We start from the raw sequence: 15358 nt of genomic DNA, 5'->3' as shown, positions 1-15358 counted from the left end.
ACGTGTCAGTCAGCTATTTGCTCTTAATGTTTTGTGAATTTAAAAGTTGATTTCGCTAATGTTAAAATTAGATGTCATTTTTTGCTTCCTGCTCTCTCAGGCCATAGGAGAGTACTTTCTGATGGAGGAAGGTTTCTGTGCCGAAATAAAAGCCTTGGGCATTGTTAATCACATCTCATAGAAGGCAGTGTGCTTTCAAAGGCTGCAGTGTTGCAGTCACAGGAGTTCTCTCTCAAGCTGAATACAGCAGACTGTAAGCGGGAGCATTATTAGGGCCCTATTACTGAAGTCCTGTCAGACTTTTCCTTCTGGTGTAAAAACACAGCTCTCAGTCTCTTATGTTCTTTCAGACATTTATAAATGGTGTCATTTTGTTGTTTGTGTGTCTGGTAACATCATCAACCATGTCCTGTAAGCAAAAGATGTTGTATAAGGCATTAAATTTAATAGTGGGCAGGAAAGTTTATCTACTCAAGTATCAAGACCTTAATAAAAAAATTACTGCTTTCATGAGAACAGTTCACATTCATTTGTAGAGATGTGGGGAACAGCATTTACTAAAAATTAGATGAAGAGTGTGGTTTTGAGCGTGTGTGTGTTCTGTAAATGTTATGATCAGCATCTTCACACATAATTTTTCAAGATACTCTGATTGATACTACACAGATTTCCCCATATGGACAAGTTTGAATTCACAACAGAGAATTCAACACTTAGTTTGAATATTTAGAAAAGGTTTATACTGGAAGTGAATGTCTGCCAACAGTAATTCTGCTGAAAGATGAACATTCTGTATTTTTTGCTGGGGAAAATGACAGCTTTTCAGTGTTTGAGAATGTGAAATAAATGTGGTGAGAATATAAAAGAAAAAAAATTGAGCCTAATGCTTCCACTGTGAATTCTGTTCTTACTGAAGCTGTGGGTTTTTTCTCAGTTTGGGGCTGGTTTGTGCTTATTCCTACTTTTGTTTCTATTTGTAAGGCTTCAGAGTTTTTCCTTGAGGATGTTTTGTGAAAGTCTTAGAAACGCTTTGGTGAATTTGATGAGTAGAAGACTTGTTACTTGGTAGAGGTTGCTGTTTTAAGTGCTTTGTAAAATTGTTACATAATATAACTTGCATTTGAAGTATTATTACAGCCAATACCATTGGTTATGGTTGAGTTATGGAGGGAAGAGACTCAGAATAATGAGACAACACCTGCAAAGATCCAAGGTGGCAAAAAACGGCATTTATCAAGGCTAGAAAAGAAACAGTTTCGGAGTCCCAATGCAAGATGAGGCAGAAGGCTGTGTAAAGTTGATGCTAAGATCTAACATTAAGCATATCCCTACTAAATGCCTTTTATAGTTAGTCCAAAAAAAAAAGAGTATTTGAATACCTAAGCTCTTATTCTATGGTCTGGTCAAAAAGGATGAACTTTATTACCAATATTTGTTTTAATAAAAGTCACAGTATCTACAGAGTGTCTCCAGTTGTTTCATTAGACCTTTCAGGAGTAAATACTTGATTATAACTCCGAGAGCTGTTAAAAATTAATTATAATATTTAATTTAATATCAGCAAAGTCCTGAGTGGGAAGATTATGAATTAAAAAATGAGCTTGGCTACTAGAATCTAAATTATGAATAGCAGGAAGTCTTGAGCAAGCTGGAGTTCAGTTTTGCCTGCAGCCTTTTGATTGTTGTTGGTGGCTCTGTTAGTGAAAAGAGATGTGCACAGCAGCTATGCATTCTAAAGAGAGGTAGCAGAACTTCATAGAAGAAATATCTGAACCCTGAACATAGAATAGTTGTGTTTCTAATGTGTTCCTGTATGTGTTAAAATGTACACTCAGAACTCCTGAGATGCTCAGTGAAAATTGAAAGAGGCGAGAAGCTGCCAAATAAGGTTCACTGAACTATTAAGAGGGGAGATCCTAAGAAATTCTCCAGCAATGTTTCAGTAAAGTGTAGAAAATGGATCTGTATATTTATTTATTTGTTTGTGTTTTAGCATCTAACTCGCTCGCCAGTTCACTTGGGGGTGTTTTTTTCCTGAGGGAGTTCAAAGCCATATGCAGGAAACTGCTGACATGAGGCTTGCTTATGTGAATTACCTTTTGCTGCTCCTTTTAGTTGCTTGGTAGAAACCTCCCACAGCTTTGTAAACTGTACCACTGCATACCTACACCTCCATGTTAACAGCCCTCTGATTCAAAACTTGCTTGACAGAAAAACACAAGTGTCTTGAGGGGAATGATCTAATGATACATTGGGAGATACAAAGATGAAAGAGGCTATTAGGGGTTGCTTGAGAAAGTTACTACATAAGAGTGGAATAGAAAGGAGAGAGAATTAGAACGTGTTTTGATCATTAGTGTCAAGTGAAAGGTAATGTGCAGAAGGGCAAAATAATAAGCAGACAGTACAATCCCTGCTTTGAACAAACAAAGGGCTTTTTTAACCCTTTTAGCATAGATGTATATACCTATTTTAAAGCTTAGTTAAGGTTTAAAAGCATAACTTTTCTATCTTGCTTATTGCAGACACCTGTCTATGGAGTGACAAACAGACAAAAAGTCAAATCAGATAGCACTTTAAAAGGCAGGGTTTTTTCTCCTTCCCTTGACACCTGTCTGTTGTTTTGGGAGGCTCTGAAACCAACATAGAAGATGGTCCAGCAAACTTAGACTTACTGGAAGGAATTGTGGAGAGCAAAGACCTTTTGCAGTATAAGTATGAGAGGTGTACTTATGTAAAAATTCAGTAGAGGGCAGAATCTAACTTCTGAATGAAGGAACCCCGGGGTAGCTGTTCAGCACTATGGAACAGGAAAACAGTTAAAAGAAGGAATAGCACCAGTTATTAAAAACATCGTTCTGAAGAGCAGAAAGCACTACAAATGATTGTGATGCTTTGTTTTAGAAGAATTAGAGGAAGGACACTCACACTTTTATATAATGCTTAACTGCATGCAAGCTTAAGATTCAATGCCTTCTAACATAGAGGAAAATGGGGATACCACTGTAGTATTGACTGGGTGCAAATCAGCTGTTAAGCCTCCTGTTTAGCATTCCAGATCTGTAAATCAACAGGTAGGCATTGCATTACATTCTCATGCTTCATTTGCCTTCTGATTATCAGAAAATTGCTGTAGAGAAGATTGCTGTGTGTAAGGACACTATGAGGGTTTATCTTACTTTTGTGACTTCACTCTTTGTTTTAGCAAGTACAAGAGTAGTTCAGATAAAATAAGGGTAAAAAAGTTGTTGGCTTGTCTCCACTTACATCAGTATTGAACTGTAGTAATACGATCAATTTAAAAATTATAGCATAGCATTTGCTAAGTGGAGGTATTACAGAGATTAAATGTGGTGGAGGTGGGATGGGTCTAATGTGTGTGATTTGTCTGCAAGAGTTTACTCTTTCATTTGCTTTAACATGATGATTTTTTAACCAAGATTTTAATAAATCTCACGATGACTTATTTTGCATTACTCCCTTTAACCTAAAATGTGGTGTTATGTATTCTAGACAGTTCTAACTGATAGACAAGATTAGACGGCTAGTGATGCCCAAACTTCAAGTTAGAACCAAATTTCTTAGTCTAGAATGTATAACAGATTGTATCAGGGACACTGCAAACGTAGTAAAGGTCAAAATACAAATTCTGAATGCTCATACATACACTTTAAATGTACTGATACAAAGAACAAAAAGTCCCTATACACTGCCGTTTTCCCATCCATGGGTAGTGACTGCATGTTATGCTGAACTATTGCAGTTACTAAGGCTTATAGTTACAGTCTTATATTGAGTTTAGGAAAAACAATGATGCTTTGCATGTATTGCGCTATTATTACAATAATTCTAAAATGTGCTCCAAGCGTTTTAGGAAACCCATGTGTTTTTTCTGTTCAGGTTTTTTTTTAATTATGGTTTATGACCTTGGCAAGATGCCCTTTTTTTCTTTTTAATATACTGTCAGTAAGTTTGTGAAAAGAATTATTGAAATCTGAAAACAAGTTTTGCTTTATTTATTTTAATTGTATTTAGTATAAATGTAAGCAAGGGGGGGGCTCTTAAACTGATCTGTTTGGATGAGATCTCTGTATTTGCCTTTTATGCAGTCTGAAGAGTGAGCTGGAAAGGATTTCCGAAAACTTAAGAGTCTTTTCAAAATTCTTCTGTATATACAACAGACAACCCTCAAAGTTTGCTTGATTTTACACTAAAAATGACAAGGATGTAAATTAATTCTCTGATTTCATAGAAAGGTGTCTTGGGAATGGAAAAAGCTCATGGATTTTCATTGGGAGCTCTCCTGTGGTATAATTAATGTTCTTTTTTTAAACAGTAACAGAACAGGGAAAAATGTTTTAAATTCATCCATATTTACATATTGTATCCAGAGTGTTTCTGGTAGAACTGAGAAAATAAAACACTGTAATCTACATATGCTACACCCTCAATTCCCTCCGGTGCTTTCTGACCTCTTTTGCAAAAGAATTTACACTAAAGTTTTTGCCATCTTATATCGACCACATATTCTTGTATTTTAATTTCTCTGGGAGCTCAAAAAAAGTTAACTGTAATGGGGTAACTTTTAATACAAATTACTCTGATGAAAGTTTCATCTGACAGCATCTCTGGCATGGTTTATCTTTCCAACAGCAGATATCAACAGCAGCTTTTGCTGTACTTATATTGGCCTGGCTTGTTACTTCTATGTTTTACCACTGATCCCATTTCTTTTTTTGCATAAAATGTTGGCACACATCCAAAACGATGAATTTGTGGTAGTCATAGATGAACTCTGACATTAAAAGATCCTAGCGAGCTTTTGTTGTCCTCAGGAACAAAAGGAGGTCTAATCTGTACTTCCTAGTAATCACTGGAAGGCAAAGATTTAGCAGAGCAAATGCAAGAGACGGTACTCCTGCAGTACATCAGGTTTATGCCAAAGCTGATCTAAATTATAACAGAAGTACAAAAGTTTGCTAAACAAAAACTCTACTACTGTAATAAGAAGCTGATCTATACTTTCCCTGAAGAGGGCACTGGAGCACTCCCTTTGTCAGAGGCCTTCTTAATAGCTTGCCATGAGAGAGAGCTGCCTTCAAGAACTAAATGGATGGCCAAGAATTGCAACCCAGGAGTATGTCCTGAACAGCCAAGATCCCTTCGGCTCAGTTTACAGCCAGCCAGAGATACTCTGAGTAGTCAGCCAGAATATGACAGCACTGAATTGGAGACCTTCTCCCAGAAGTGTTAGTATATAGTTTCATAGATTGGCCTACTAGCATCTATTTAGTCACTGACCGCATGGCATTCTTACAGCAGAGAACAGCTATGTTTGTCCTTAGACATCCCAGTATTATTTTTTTTTCCTTGTGGCATTTTTAAGAGAAAGCTAATGTAGACATCTAAGATGCTTCCAAATACCTTCTGTTCATGCCCCACCCCCACTGCAAAATTCTCTGGCCACAGGCCAGCTGCTTTTCCACCTTTGTATCTGAAGCATCTAGCTTCTTTCCTTTCTGTGTCTTTGCAGCATTGTGCAATAGCATGAAAAAAATAAAACGCACTAAAATGAAGAAACAACTTCTGAAAAGTCACTAGGTGCAATTGTGGGTAACATTTCGGTTACTGTCCTGGCTTCCTTAGAATCAGAGTAGTTTGAACAACCTAAAGTTACAGGGAAATTGTATAGCTTGTATAGCTTATATAGCTCCAGTAATTCCTTTAATGAAAGTATTATACTTAGAGAATAGAATTGTGTCTCAAATTCATAGGCTCGCACACTTTCTCCCGCTGCCTGTTGAGCACACAGGGTGCTAGGAACTTTCTTTCACTAACTGTCTTAAAGGACAGATTTTCTGTATTCATCTCGTGTTTTAGAGGGATGAAACAACTAAGTTTCATTTGGACCTCCAGCCACATTTATTGTGCGCTTTGTCTGTCCTGTTTAAGATTTGTTTGCAACGTTGAGCCAAGTAATTAAAATACTACAGTTGAGTAGCTGCACCTATTACCCCTTTAACAATATTCATTTATTTAAAATCAATTTACGAAGTGTATGCTATAGTAATCTGTTGTTTTATTAATTTGCCTTTCCTGCTGTAACCGTTGTAATACTTGCCTCATTTAGTCTTGTCGTGCTGCTGGAAAGTAGCATAATCTTCAATTTACTGATGCTTCAGAAGCCTCTCCTTTGTTCATTTAGATAAGTAAAATGAAGCTTTTACCTATGAAACACAGTAGGTTTGTTAGGAAAATGCCAACCTTGTTTTAAAAAACCTGTTTTATTATCTCAAATAGAAGCACTATCATATTTAAGCCTTTTATATATCAAGCATCTAGCAAAATTTTTTTAAAGTAGAGAAGCAAAAAGTAAGCTGTTCTGCAGAACATTAACTAGAACCATACCATCTGTGCTTACAAGGTTCAGGACCTTTTCAGGATCGACCCTAGACAGAGAACCTTCCCTTTGACCAACCAGGTCTTGCATCATGGAGAAAAACCCTTTAGTTAATGAGTTCTAAGTCCTTCTGAGGATGCAGGAAGAAAAAAAGTGGCGTGGCAACTCTTTGTCAGTAGCCCTGGTAGTTCCCCTGCTTTAAAAGCCATTGGTGACATTTTAAGTTTTACACGGTGCAGCTAACTTGTGAGCAGAGGCCTTGAAACTCATTTACTAATCACAGAGCTATGTTAGCTACTGACTGATGAGTGTAGTGACCCGTTGCTTCTTTGCATTAAGGAGAATTCTAGCCCCCTGGCAGCCGTTTAATACCACGTGTTCTGCAGTCATTGCAATGAATCAGAGGTGTGGTGGTACAGCGTTATTTTTGTGCTGTCAGTAGGTGCTGAACAGCAAAACCTAGAAACTGTTCTGAGAAATGCTGCTATATATACACTATATAGAATGCAAAAATTCAGAAATACTTGTTCAGTTTCTTCCTGCATCTGTACAGAAGAATGATCTCCCTCCAAGGCTGTTCGGAATGCAGAGTCCAGTCAATAACATTAATGAACCAAAATCAGCACGCTGAGCATAGTTGTCCCCATCCTGTGTGGTAGCAATTGTCAAAGCTTGTTTGGAACAGGTATTTCTCAATAGGGTACCGTCCGCTGAAAACAGGTGAACAGTAGTAGTCTGACTCAAGAGCTCCCAAATTCCCATAGATGGATAGGTAACCTTTGCGGAGTCTGCTGGCTGGATATTGTGGAAATCTACTTGGGGCAGATGCTCAGTGTTGTGTACTGTTAGTGAGAGGGGGGAGACAGTCTGCTGTGGAGAGTTATCCCCCAGGAAAGGAGCGTAAGTGGCCATAGGCAAGCAGTGTAGTTGCGTTCTTCCAGTTTGTTACAATTTCTGTGAATTGGTAAGGTAGTTAGTATATGGCAGTGTGCCATCTTAACACTTGAATTTTGCTGAGTCTTTTCACTACTTTTTGTTTTGAGAAGCAATTGCATTTGGATCTAAGAATTCAGCAAGAATCTCCACTTCTCATAAAACCAGAGATAGCACAAGTAGTTATTTCAGTGAGTTCTTGCAGAAAACTGACTCGGAGAGAGGCAGTACCTGTAGCTGATCTACTGCTCTATAAGCAGCAGTATTTCTTGGCTCCCACAAGAGTTCATAACTCAACAGGAGTGAGTTACTGCTTGCTTGCATAGAGACAAGTGTTCCTTTTTCCCCTGTTGATGCAATACCTCGTGTTAATACAAGTTCAACAGAAGTGGGTGTCTGTGCTTGATGTGCAAGGTTGAGGTTCCCAGGGAGTTTGAAACCATTCCTCTGATCTTTTCCCCACATCAAACACTGTAATTCTAGTAATTGCAACTAATTCAAGTACAACAATAACATAAAAATACCTAGAAAACATACAGGCAGGAATATTCCAACAGATGCATTTGGGTTATGAAACTTCTGTCTCTTGGAAGGAAACGGTAATTCAAAGTTGAGGAACTTCTAAGTTACACAAAAAAAAATCTCCCATTACTGTGTCAGTATCCAAAGGGGAATTTATACCAATAACTTCTTCAGTAAGCAAGGTTTCGGGCTCACCAAAAATCTTCATCATATTAGTTTGCTGTTGTTGCTGTTTCTCTAAATAAGCCTTTTTTCTACTTTAGCAGAGTCATCAATATGTTCAAGAGATATATTTGAAAGGTGAGGAACAAGTGGAAGAGTTACAACTTTTTGAAGATACAAACCTAATCATACTGTTCTTGTTGCAGATCTGGAAAGTAATAAAGGGTATGTATGTATGGCTTCATTTTATTTATTTTTTTAAAACCTTCTGCCTGTGTTATGAAGTATTGATCATTTTTCAGCAGCCTAGACAAATTCACTATCAAAACACCCAATTGAAATGTATCTAACACTATAAGTGAAGGGGGAGCAGATATGAAGGTGACAGTGGAGTTTGAATTAAACTTTAATGATTTCTAGTTTGGATCAAGAATTGTTATGATAATTAAATACAAAAGCATCAGAAATATTTGAGCATTGTAATACAACTTAACTGACGTATTTTTTCATTACATAAAATCAGTTACTGGCACTTTTTTTGGAGGGAAGGAAAACTCGTTCTGTAACTTCCAGTCATTGTTTAAAGGGGAGAATATTTCATTCACTAGTTCAAATCATGCATTTTTTGGGGGAAAAAAATGACTTCTTGATGTTTGTACATGCCAGACAAAATTACCCTCTTTTGTGGGGAATCTGTAAATGGGGTTACTCCTGAAAGTTAAAAAAACCTGTTAGGTATTCAAAATCATAAAGTTAACTGGGTTATCCAGATTTTGAAGATATTATTTGCATTGTAATATTTTGGAAATTGCAGTTCAATTTTGCTTGTGTGAATACATGACATTCAACAGCACCATCCCCCTTCCTAACAGATTTATACTAGCAGGCTGTTATGGTTTATTGCTATTAAGGTTATTTCTTATTAATTGATTATTAATAAGTTACTGATTATTTTTTACTGTATTAACTTTTAGTTCAAAGTTGTATAGAATATGAAAGTTATACCAAAACTAACTGTATTGACACCAAAAATTAATGTTAATTGCACTTAAGTGAGTTCATACTATGTGTATGTAGGCTCAAAGTATCAAACTATCAGTTGCTACTAGAATTAAAGTTTCAGAGGTAACTTTTCAACAACTGTGCCAGATTATGCAGACAAAAGCAGCAGATAGCATTAAACATCTAAAAGTGTTTTTAGAGAGTAACGTGAGTGTTTTAGCTGTAAGGAGCAGTGTGTGTTAAGTGAAGGGGCCATTTTAGTTCAGAATGCTAAAGAAGTGAGATCTAAAATTATTTGCTTAATTCTGGAAGGTAGCCATTTCTGCAAAGCAAGGTAAGGAAAACCTTTTAAAGTTGAAGAATAGAAAGCAATTTAAAATTTGAGAATTTCAAGTGGCATTACAGCAAATAGAAATCAGATTATTGAATTGCAATGTGTTTGCTCTTTTCTTTTTGTTTCCTCTCTAAAAACCTCAGCCACATTTCATCAAAATGCATCAGAGTCTATTACATACTGCATCTCAGCTGGCGCGTGGGACATGTTTGGTTTTTCCTCGCACTAGTATCTTCCAGTGCTTAAAAGGACAGTCGGTGTTGTCTAATGCTGGGTGCAAAGTGATTTTGGCACGGGACCCTCCTAAACGACGTCTTCATGCAGGTGCAGCACACTTTGCCTCAAAGAAAAGTCCTTTTGCATCACAGCCAGCAGACACTCCTCACAAAGTACCAGAAGAGAAAAATCCTTTGACTTCAGCCACTGATACACCCAAGCAGAGCCCTGTAGAGTCAGATTCTTCAGAACCTGATCCATTACAAGACAAATCAATTAGTCTCGTTCAGAGATTCAAGAAGACTTTTAAACAGTATGGAAAAGTCATGATTCCAGTGCATATTCTGACTTCCACTGTATGGTTTGGATCCTTTTACTATGCAGCCATGAAGTAAGTTGATATTCTGTTGCAGTGTCCAATACTGCTGTTGAATTGAGACTGACTTTCACAGGTGAAAGGACATATAGATTATTATTACATGTTAAAATGACTCTATATGTAATAGGGAAATGAGGCTATGTTTTTAACTGAAGCATAAGATTAATATTGAAAGAGTATAGGACTTGAGAGTGTCACATACACACTATTATCATGCTGTTATTGATGCATACCAGATACCTGAAGAAATGCTCATCTCCCCAAAATATGCATGGATGTAAACATTGAAATTATTAGTAACCTCTGACAAGGTTAAGATAGGGATTTGGAATCCTGATTACAAATTGCTAGGTGAGGTCTTTGTAGACCTGTTTTGTTTTTTCGGTTTTTTTTGCCATTTGACTTGAGGGGTATTTTGCCATTTTTCTCTCGCCTTCTTCACTGGTCCTCCCTCATCATTGGACTTCCATGTCGTTCACCTCACTCTGAGCTCTTTGCAAGTCATGTGTATCTTTTCCTTTTTTTTTCCTTTCTTTCCTGTCTTCCACTGAAAAAAATTGCTACTGTAGGCCAGACTTTTTAACTGGAAATTAAATATTTGTGTGGTTAAAAAAAAGATAAATTAAGTATTTTAATTTGGGGTTTTCAGCTGTAGCACGTGCCAGATACTATTCTGGAAAATGGCATTTCTTAGGAAAAAGAACTACTGTATCATCTATGAGCTGCTAGTTAGTTGAAAGGTTTTATCTGCCTGCAAATGGTTTGCTAAATAAGAGTAAATGTTTATTTCTGGATTGCTAGTGTTGTGTATTTCACGGTGGCAAAAATGGGGTTTTGACATCAGAACGCCTTACCGCACAAGTGTTTTAGTTACTCTAACCAGCGGGCATAATTGCCCTTTCTAGGAGCTATAGATCCAAATGTCATTCTAAATTTAGCTCATGTCAGAGGAATAAAGGTCTTCAGCTATAAAAATATTTTGCTTTGGATTAATTCATCTTGATACTTACATCCAGAAATTTCAGGTAAGTGTTCCAAAAAAAGCAATCTTCAGTCAAAGTTAGCTGCTGAAATAGGTATTTGATGGATGAAAACAACTGAAATATTTAACTAGAAACTGTAACAAAGCTTCAGTTTGTCATGCCACAGGAGCAGCACCCTCTTGAAGTGGAAAAATAACTTTCAGAATGACTGCTCATGATACAAGACTAAACAACGGTAGTTTATGAAATAACGCTGTTAATGCTGTCTTTCAAATCTTACTAGGTCTACTTTTTCTGCTCTGGAGATAGGCCTTTGGATTGTAGGGTCTTTAGTAAATTAACTGCCTGTTACTGTTTCTGATACTAAAGTGATCACATGCACAGAAGAATGAATGCTTAAAATACTAGGTAGAAATGGATAATATAACATCTCTAAATATTGGAGCGTCAGGTCCTCTATAACTGCATGTAGCTTTCCACTGTAATGTAAAGATGGGCTGTCTTTTTGTTTTTTTGGTGCTGATACTAGCTTCCCTGATTTTCAAACAGAAAGAAACTGTGATAAGAGCTCCCTCCGCCCATCTTGACACCTTATATTGACAAGGTAGAACAACTGGGCCAGAACCCCTGAAGTCTTGTCCATATAACATGTCGCTTCCTTTTCTTTTGCCACATTCCATTTGTTTAATATATTTAAAAGTGAATGGAGGACACTGAAGTATGGATTCTGTGCTTCCAGGCATGCTGCAGATTAGTCTGAAGTTTTTAAAAGGAAAAAAAAAAAAAAAAAAAAGTAGGCAAAGTAGAACATGAAGTTAAGCCTGAGTAGCTGTCTTACCACCATTATATCTACTTACCTCCAAACATACTAAACTGGGGCACAGGTAAGTTAGTAGCTACTCAGCTCAGCAGGGATAATATAAATGCCTCACCTCTTGGAATCCTGAAAAGAACATTAATTTGTCTATAGGTACAGAAATACAATTCTGTAAGCGCGTTGCTTAGGTGAAAAAATACTTTGCTATAAGATTACAGACTTTGTGTAAATGAAAAGAATGGAAATGGTACTCTAAATCAGTGTTCAGGTTTCAAATTCCAATTCAGGTTATCGATTATTATTTTTTTCTTTTATAGAGGAGTGAATGTTGTTCCATTCCTAGAGTTGATTGGGTTACCAGACAGCATAGTAAACATCCTGAAAAATTCCCAGAGTGGAAATGCACTAACTGCATATGCATTGTATAAAGTAAGTATAATTATAGTTTGTAAATAAGCTGTAAATCTTGCCTGGTGAACTAAACAGGGTTTACTTGTTTACAGCAGAAAGAATTTATGCTGTTTTCTTTCTTTGATAGTTACACATGCTTGAACATTCATTTTTGTAGTAAAAATAGTCATATGCAAGTTGATATGGGCTCTGTGTTCCTTTTAAGGAGTCTGTCTGTATTTCTAAAATAACTTGTTTGCTGCAGAACTATTGTCTGCCCTCAGATTTAATTACAAATAAGTTATTCCTTTGTAACCCTGAAGTAATTAACAGGGATAAAGAGGTAAAGTCTAAACACATCATGACTTCCTGATAAAAGTACAGTTATTTTTATCCTAGAGCATTTGCTAGTTTGTCTTCCTACCTTAGCTCTCCATCATTGTCAAGTACTGTCACTGTCCATTTGACTCTATTACTTACATTCAGGTTTGGGTCTCTACTGCTTTATATATGCACAATCCATGTTTAGGAAACTTGAACCATGTTAGACCGTGCAAAACCAAAGTACTGTATTCTCTTTGAATGCCACTCACCTGTTTTGTTTCCAAACGTGATGTCCTCCTTATCTGTTATTTAAAAGGGTTACTTTCCTAAACAAAATGTGAAAGCACTATTCTGGCCAATTATTCCTGTGCCCAAAAGAGACCAATAAAGAAACGTGGTTAAATACAAAGATTTTATTATAGCTGTGAGATCTGGCAGTGTTGGAAGGAACTTCCAAGATGCGGAAGCACTAGAATAGGTTGCGAAAAGGTTGTGCAGGCTTTATCTCTGAAGTTCTGAAAGAACAGTTTAGTCTGTCTAGCATAACAAAGCTGGTTTATTGTGTCTTGGGTTAGCTGACCTCTTAAGGACTGTGTGTGTCCTAGTTTTGGACTGAAAGATGCCTATACTCTTGGATTTTTAGAATTTAAAACATACATTGTCAATATTTCCTCTTTGCTTATATGGTTAGGTGTTCACATACTGTCTGTTCTGAATTGCATTGTGGGATGCCTAATGCTTGTCCCACAAGCTACACAGGGAGGTTTGTGGGTGGTTTGTTTGGGTTTTTTAAATGCAAGTCTAATGCCTGTGCTGGCTTTGTCAAAAGGATACTTTAAGTAGGGTATGCATTGCGGGGGGTGGGGGGGATATGCACTGTATATTGGCTTATTTCCTTATAAATAGAAGACCTTTTTAGTATCTGATACTGGCCCAAAAGAATTCTCAACATTAAAAATACCTTTTGCTAAATAATACTGTCCTGTTTTATTGACATGGAGTGTTCTTTGGGTTTTTTTAAGATTGCAACTCCTGCCAGATACACTGTGACTTTGGGAGGAACATCCATCACTGTTAAATATTTGCGTAAGAATGGCTACATGTCCACACCACCACCAGTAAAGGAGTATCTACAAGATAGAATGGAGGAAACAAAGGATAAAATTACTGAGAAGATGGAGGAAACAAAGGATAAAATTACTGAGAAGATACAAGAAACCAAAGATAAAGTTTCATTTAAAAAACTAAAGGACTAGGATTGATGCTTAATTTTTGGATATATCAAACTTAGCACTTTAACCCTTTGTGAGGCAGGATATATGAAGTGCACTTCTGAGCTTTTTTTTGTTTGTTTTTATTGTTTCTTCCTGCCTTGTCTGGAGACTGCAGTTGCTCTGGATTTAAAAATTCTGTGTATTCACCAAGGTTAAAAGTCGACTGGGGAGAGGTTGTGACAAAATTTCAATTTACAGAGGAAAAGTAAATCTCAGATTAGAAGTTTGTGTGTCCATTGGTAATATCGTTAACAATTAACTCTTCCCTCTTTTTTTTTTTTTTTCTTTTTAATCACCACCCCCAATCCACAATGAAGATGGTTTCTTCCAACTACTTTGTTCTTCTTCCATCATAGTGCACAGCCATTGTTCCATTGGACTGAATCTTCCATTAAATGAGAATTAAGATTTCTCTGCAGGGAAAGGTAAAATATTTTGGTTTTCAGAGTACGTGGACCCAGGCCTCTTCAGTCGTGATCATCTCTCAACTTGGAGACAGACCATTGTCACCGATACTGCACATGAAGGAATCAATGGATTAGCCACTCAGTCTGAATGAATTATAACAGCTACATTGACTTCAGCTGAGTTGTGGTAGTTTACAGGTTGAGACTATGAATCTTTCTTGGACAGTGTATCTTTTCAGAAATCTCAACTGAAAGCTGTAGGAAGATGAGTTAATCACAGTAGCCATACTGTCAAGTATACTTTTTTCCTAAAGTTGATTTACAGTAGAAAGAAAGTTATTAAATGAAATTAATCAATAATCGTATATTACAAACTAGGATTTTTTTATTATGTTGAAGTTTACAAAACTGTTCTATTTCATTTTTGGAACAAAAACATTCTGATAGAGAAGTTTACTTGAGAAACTGGTATACTAAGGGGCTTTTTAAATAACGTGAAAAGTTTGAGTTTGGGTTGAGTTAAACCCAAAAGTCCCTCCTCCTATTCAGGAATTCCTCAGACTTCAGTAGAACGATTTAACTAAATGAAGCATAATTTTTGAGACACTGATCACTGTCTCAAAAACTTTTTTCCCCTAGATTTTCTTATGTTAAGCAAACACTTACAGCTGAAGGCTGAAATGCCATCTCAAATATCATAAAAGGACTGAAGTTGAAACTGTTCTATTTAAGTGGGCAGGCAAACTTCACTCATGGTTTTATTCAAATGTAGGCTAAATTGAAATGTGATTTTTTTTTTTTTCCTATTTCTATTGCAGAACTCACTTGGTAGCAACTCTCTGCATGTGTGTCTTGTTTAACAAAGGTGGGGTTTTGTAGGGGGATATGGGAAAGCAACAGAGTTGGACCCTGAGCATTGTAATTAACTAGAGTAAAAGAAGGTAGCTGATACTTTATCAGCTCAGCCCCACTCTTACATTTTCAGTCAAGTCACTGGGGGCTTCTCCAGGCTTAAGTGAGTTGAACTTCATTGACTTCATTGTGCAGGGCTGATTATGTACTTCTCTGCCTCTGTCCACATGTCAAATAGTAACTGCAATCTAATGCCTACCTCACAGGGATGTTGTGAGGAGTAATCATTGTATATTCAGTGCCCTGAAGATGTAAAGTGCCATGTTTCTGTTAAATATTAAAAAATAATTCTGTGAACTCTTA

The 15358-nt window shown here is 36.8% G+C and overlaps 1 protein-coding gene across 4 annotated transcripts in view; it reads left to right on the top strand.

The window, feature by feature from the left end:
* The window catches only part of FAM210A (family with sequence similarity 210 member A), a 19044-nt gene extending 3686 nt beyond the window's left edge, over positions 1-15358 (top strand). For 2 of the 4 annotated variants that reach the window (XM_080378134.1, XM_080378132.1), the window contains exons 2-5: positions 8119-8242; positions 9497-9960; positions 12066-12177; positions 13485-15358. In XM_080378134.1, coding sequence (XP_080234260.1) covers positions 9512-9960; positions 12066-12177; positions 13485-13718 — 795 coding nt within the window. In that variant the 5' untranslated portion in view covers positions 8119-8242; positions 9497-9511 and the 3' untranslated portion in view covers positions 13719-15358. The remainder of the gene's footprint in view (positions 1-8118; positions 8243-9496; positions 9961-12065; positions 12178-13484) is intronic. The other 2 variants (XM_080378135.1, XM_080378133.1) reach the window with 1 other exon arrangement.

This window comes from Falco punctatus (assembly GCF_963210335.1).
Source record: "Falco punctatus genome assembly, chromosome: 3".
Lineage (NCBI taxonomy): Eukaryota > Metazoa > Chordata > Aves > Falconiformes > Falconidae > Falco > Falco punctatus.
This window is presented reverse-complemented; position numbering and strand designations above follow the sequence as displayed.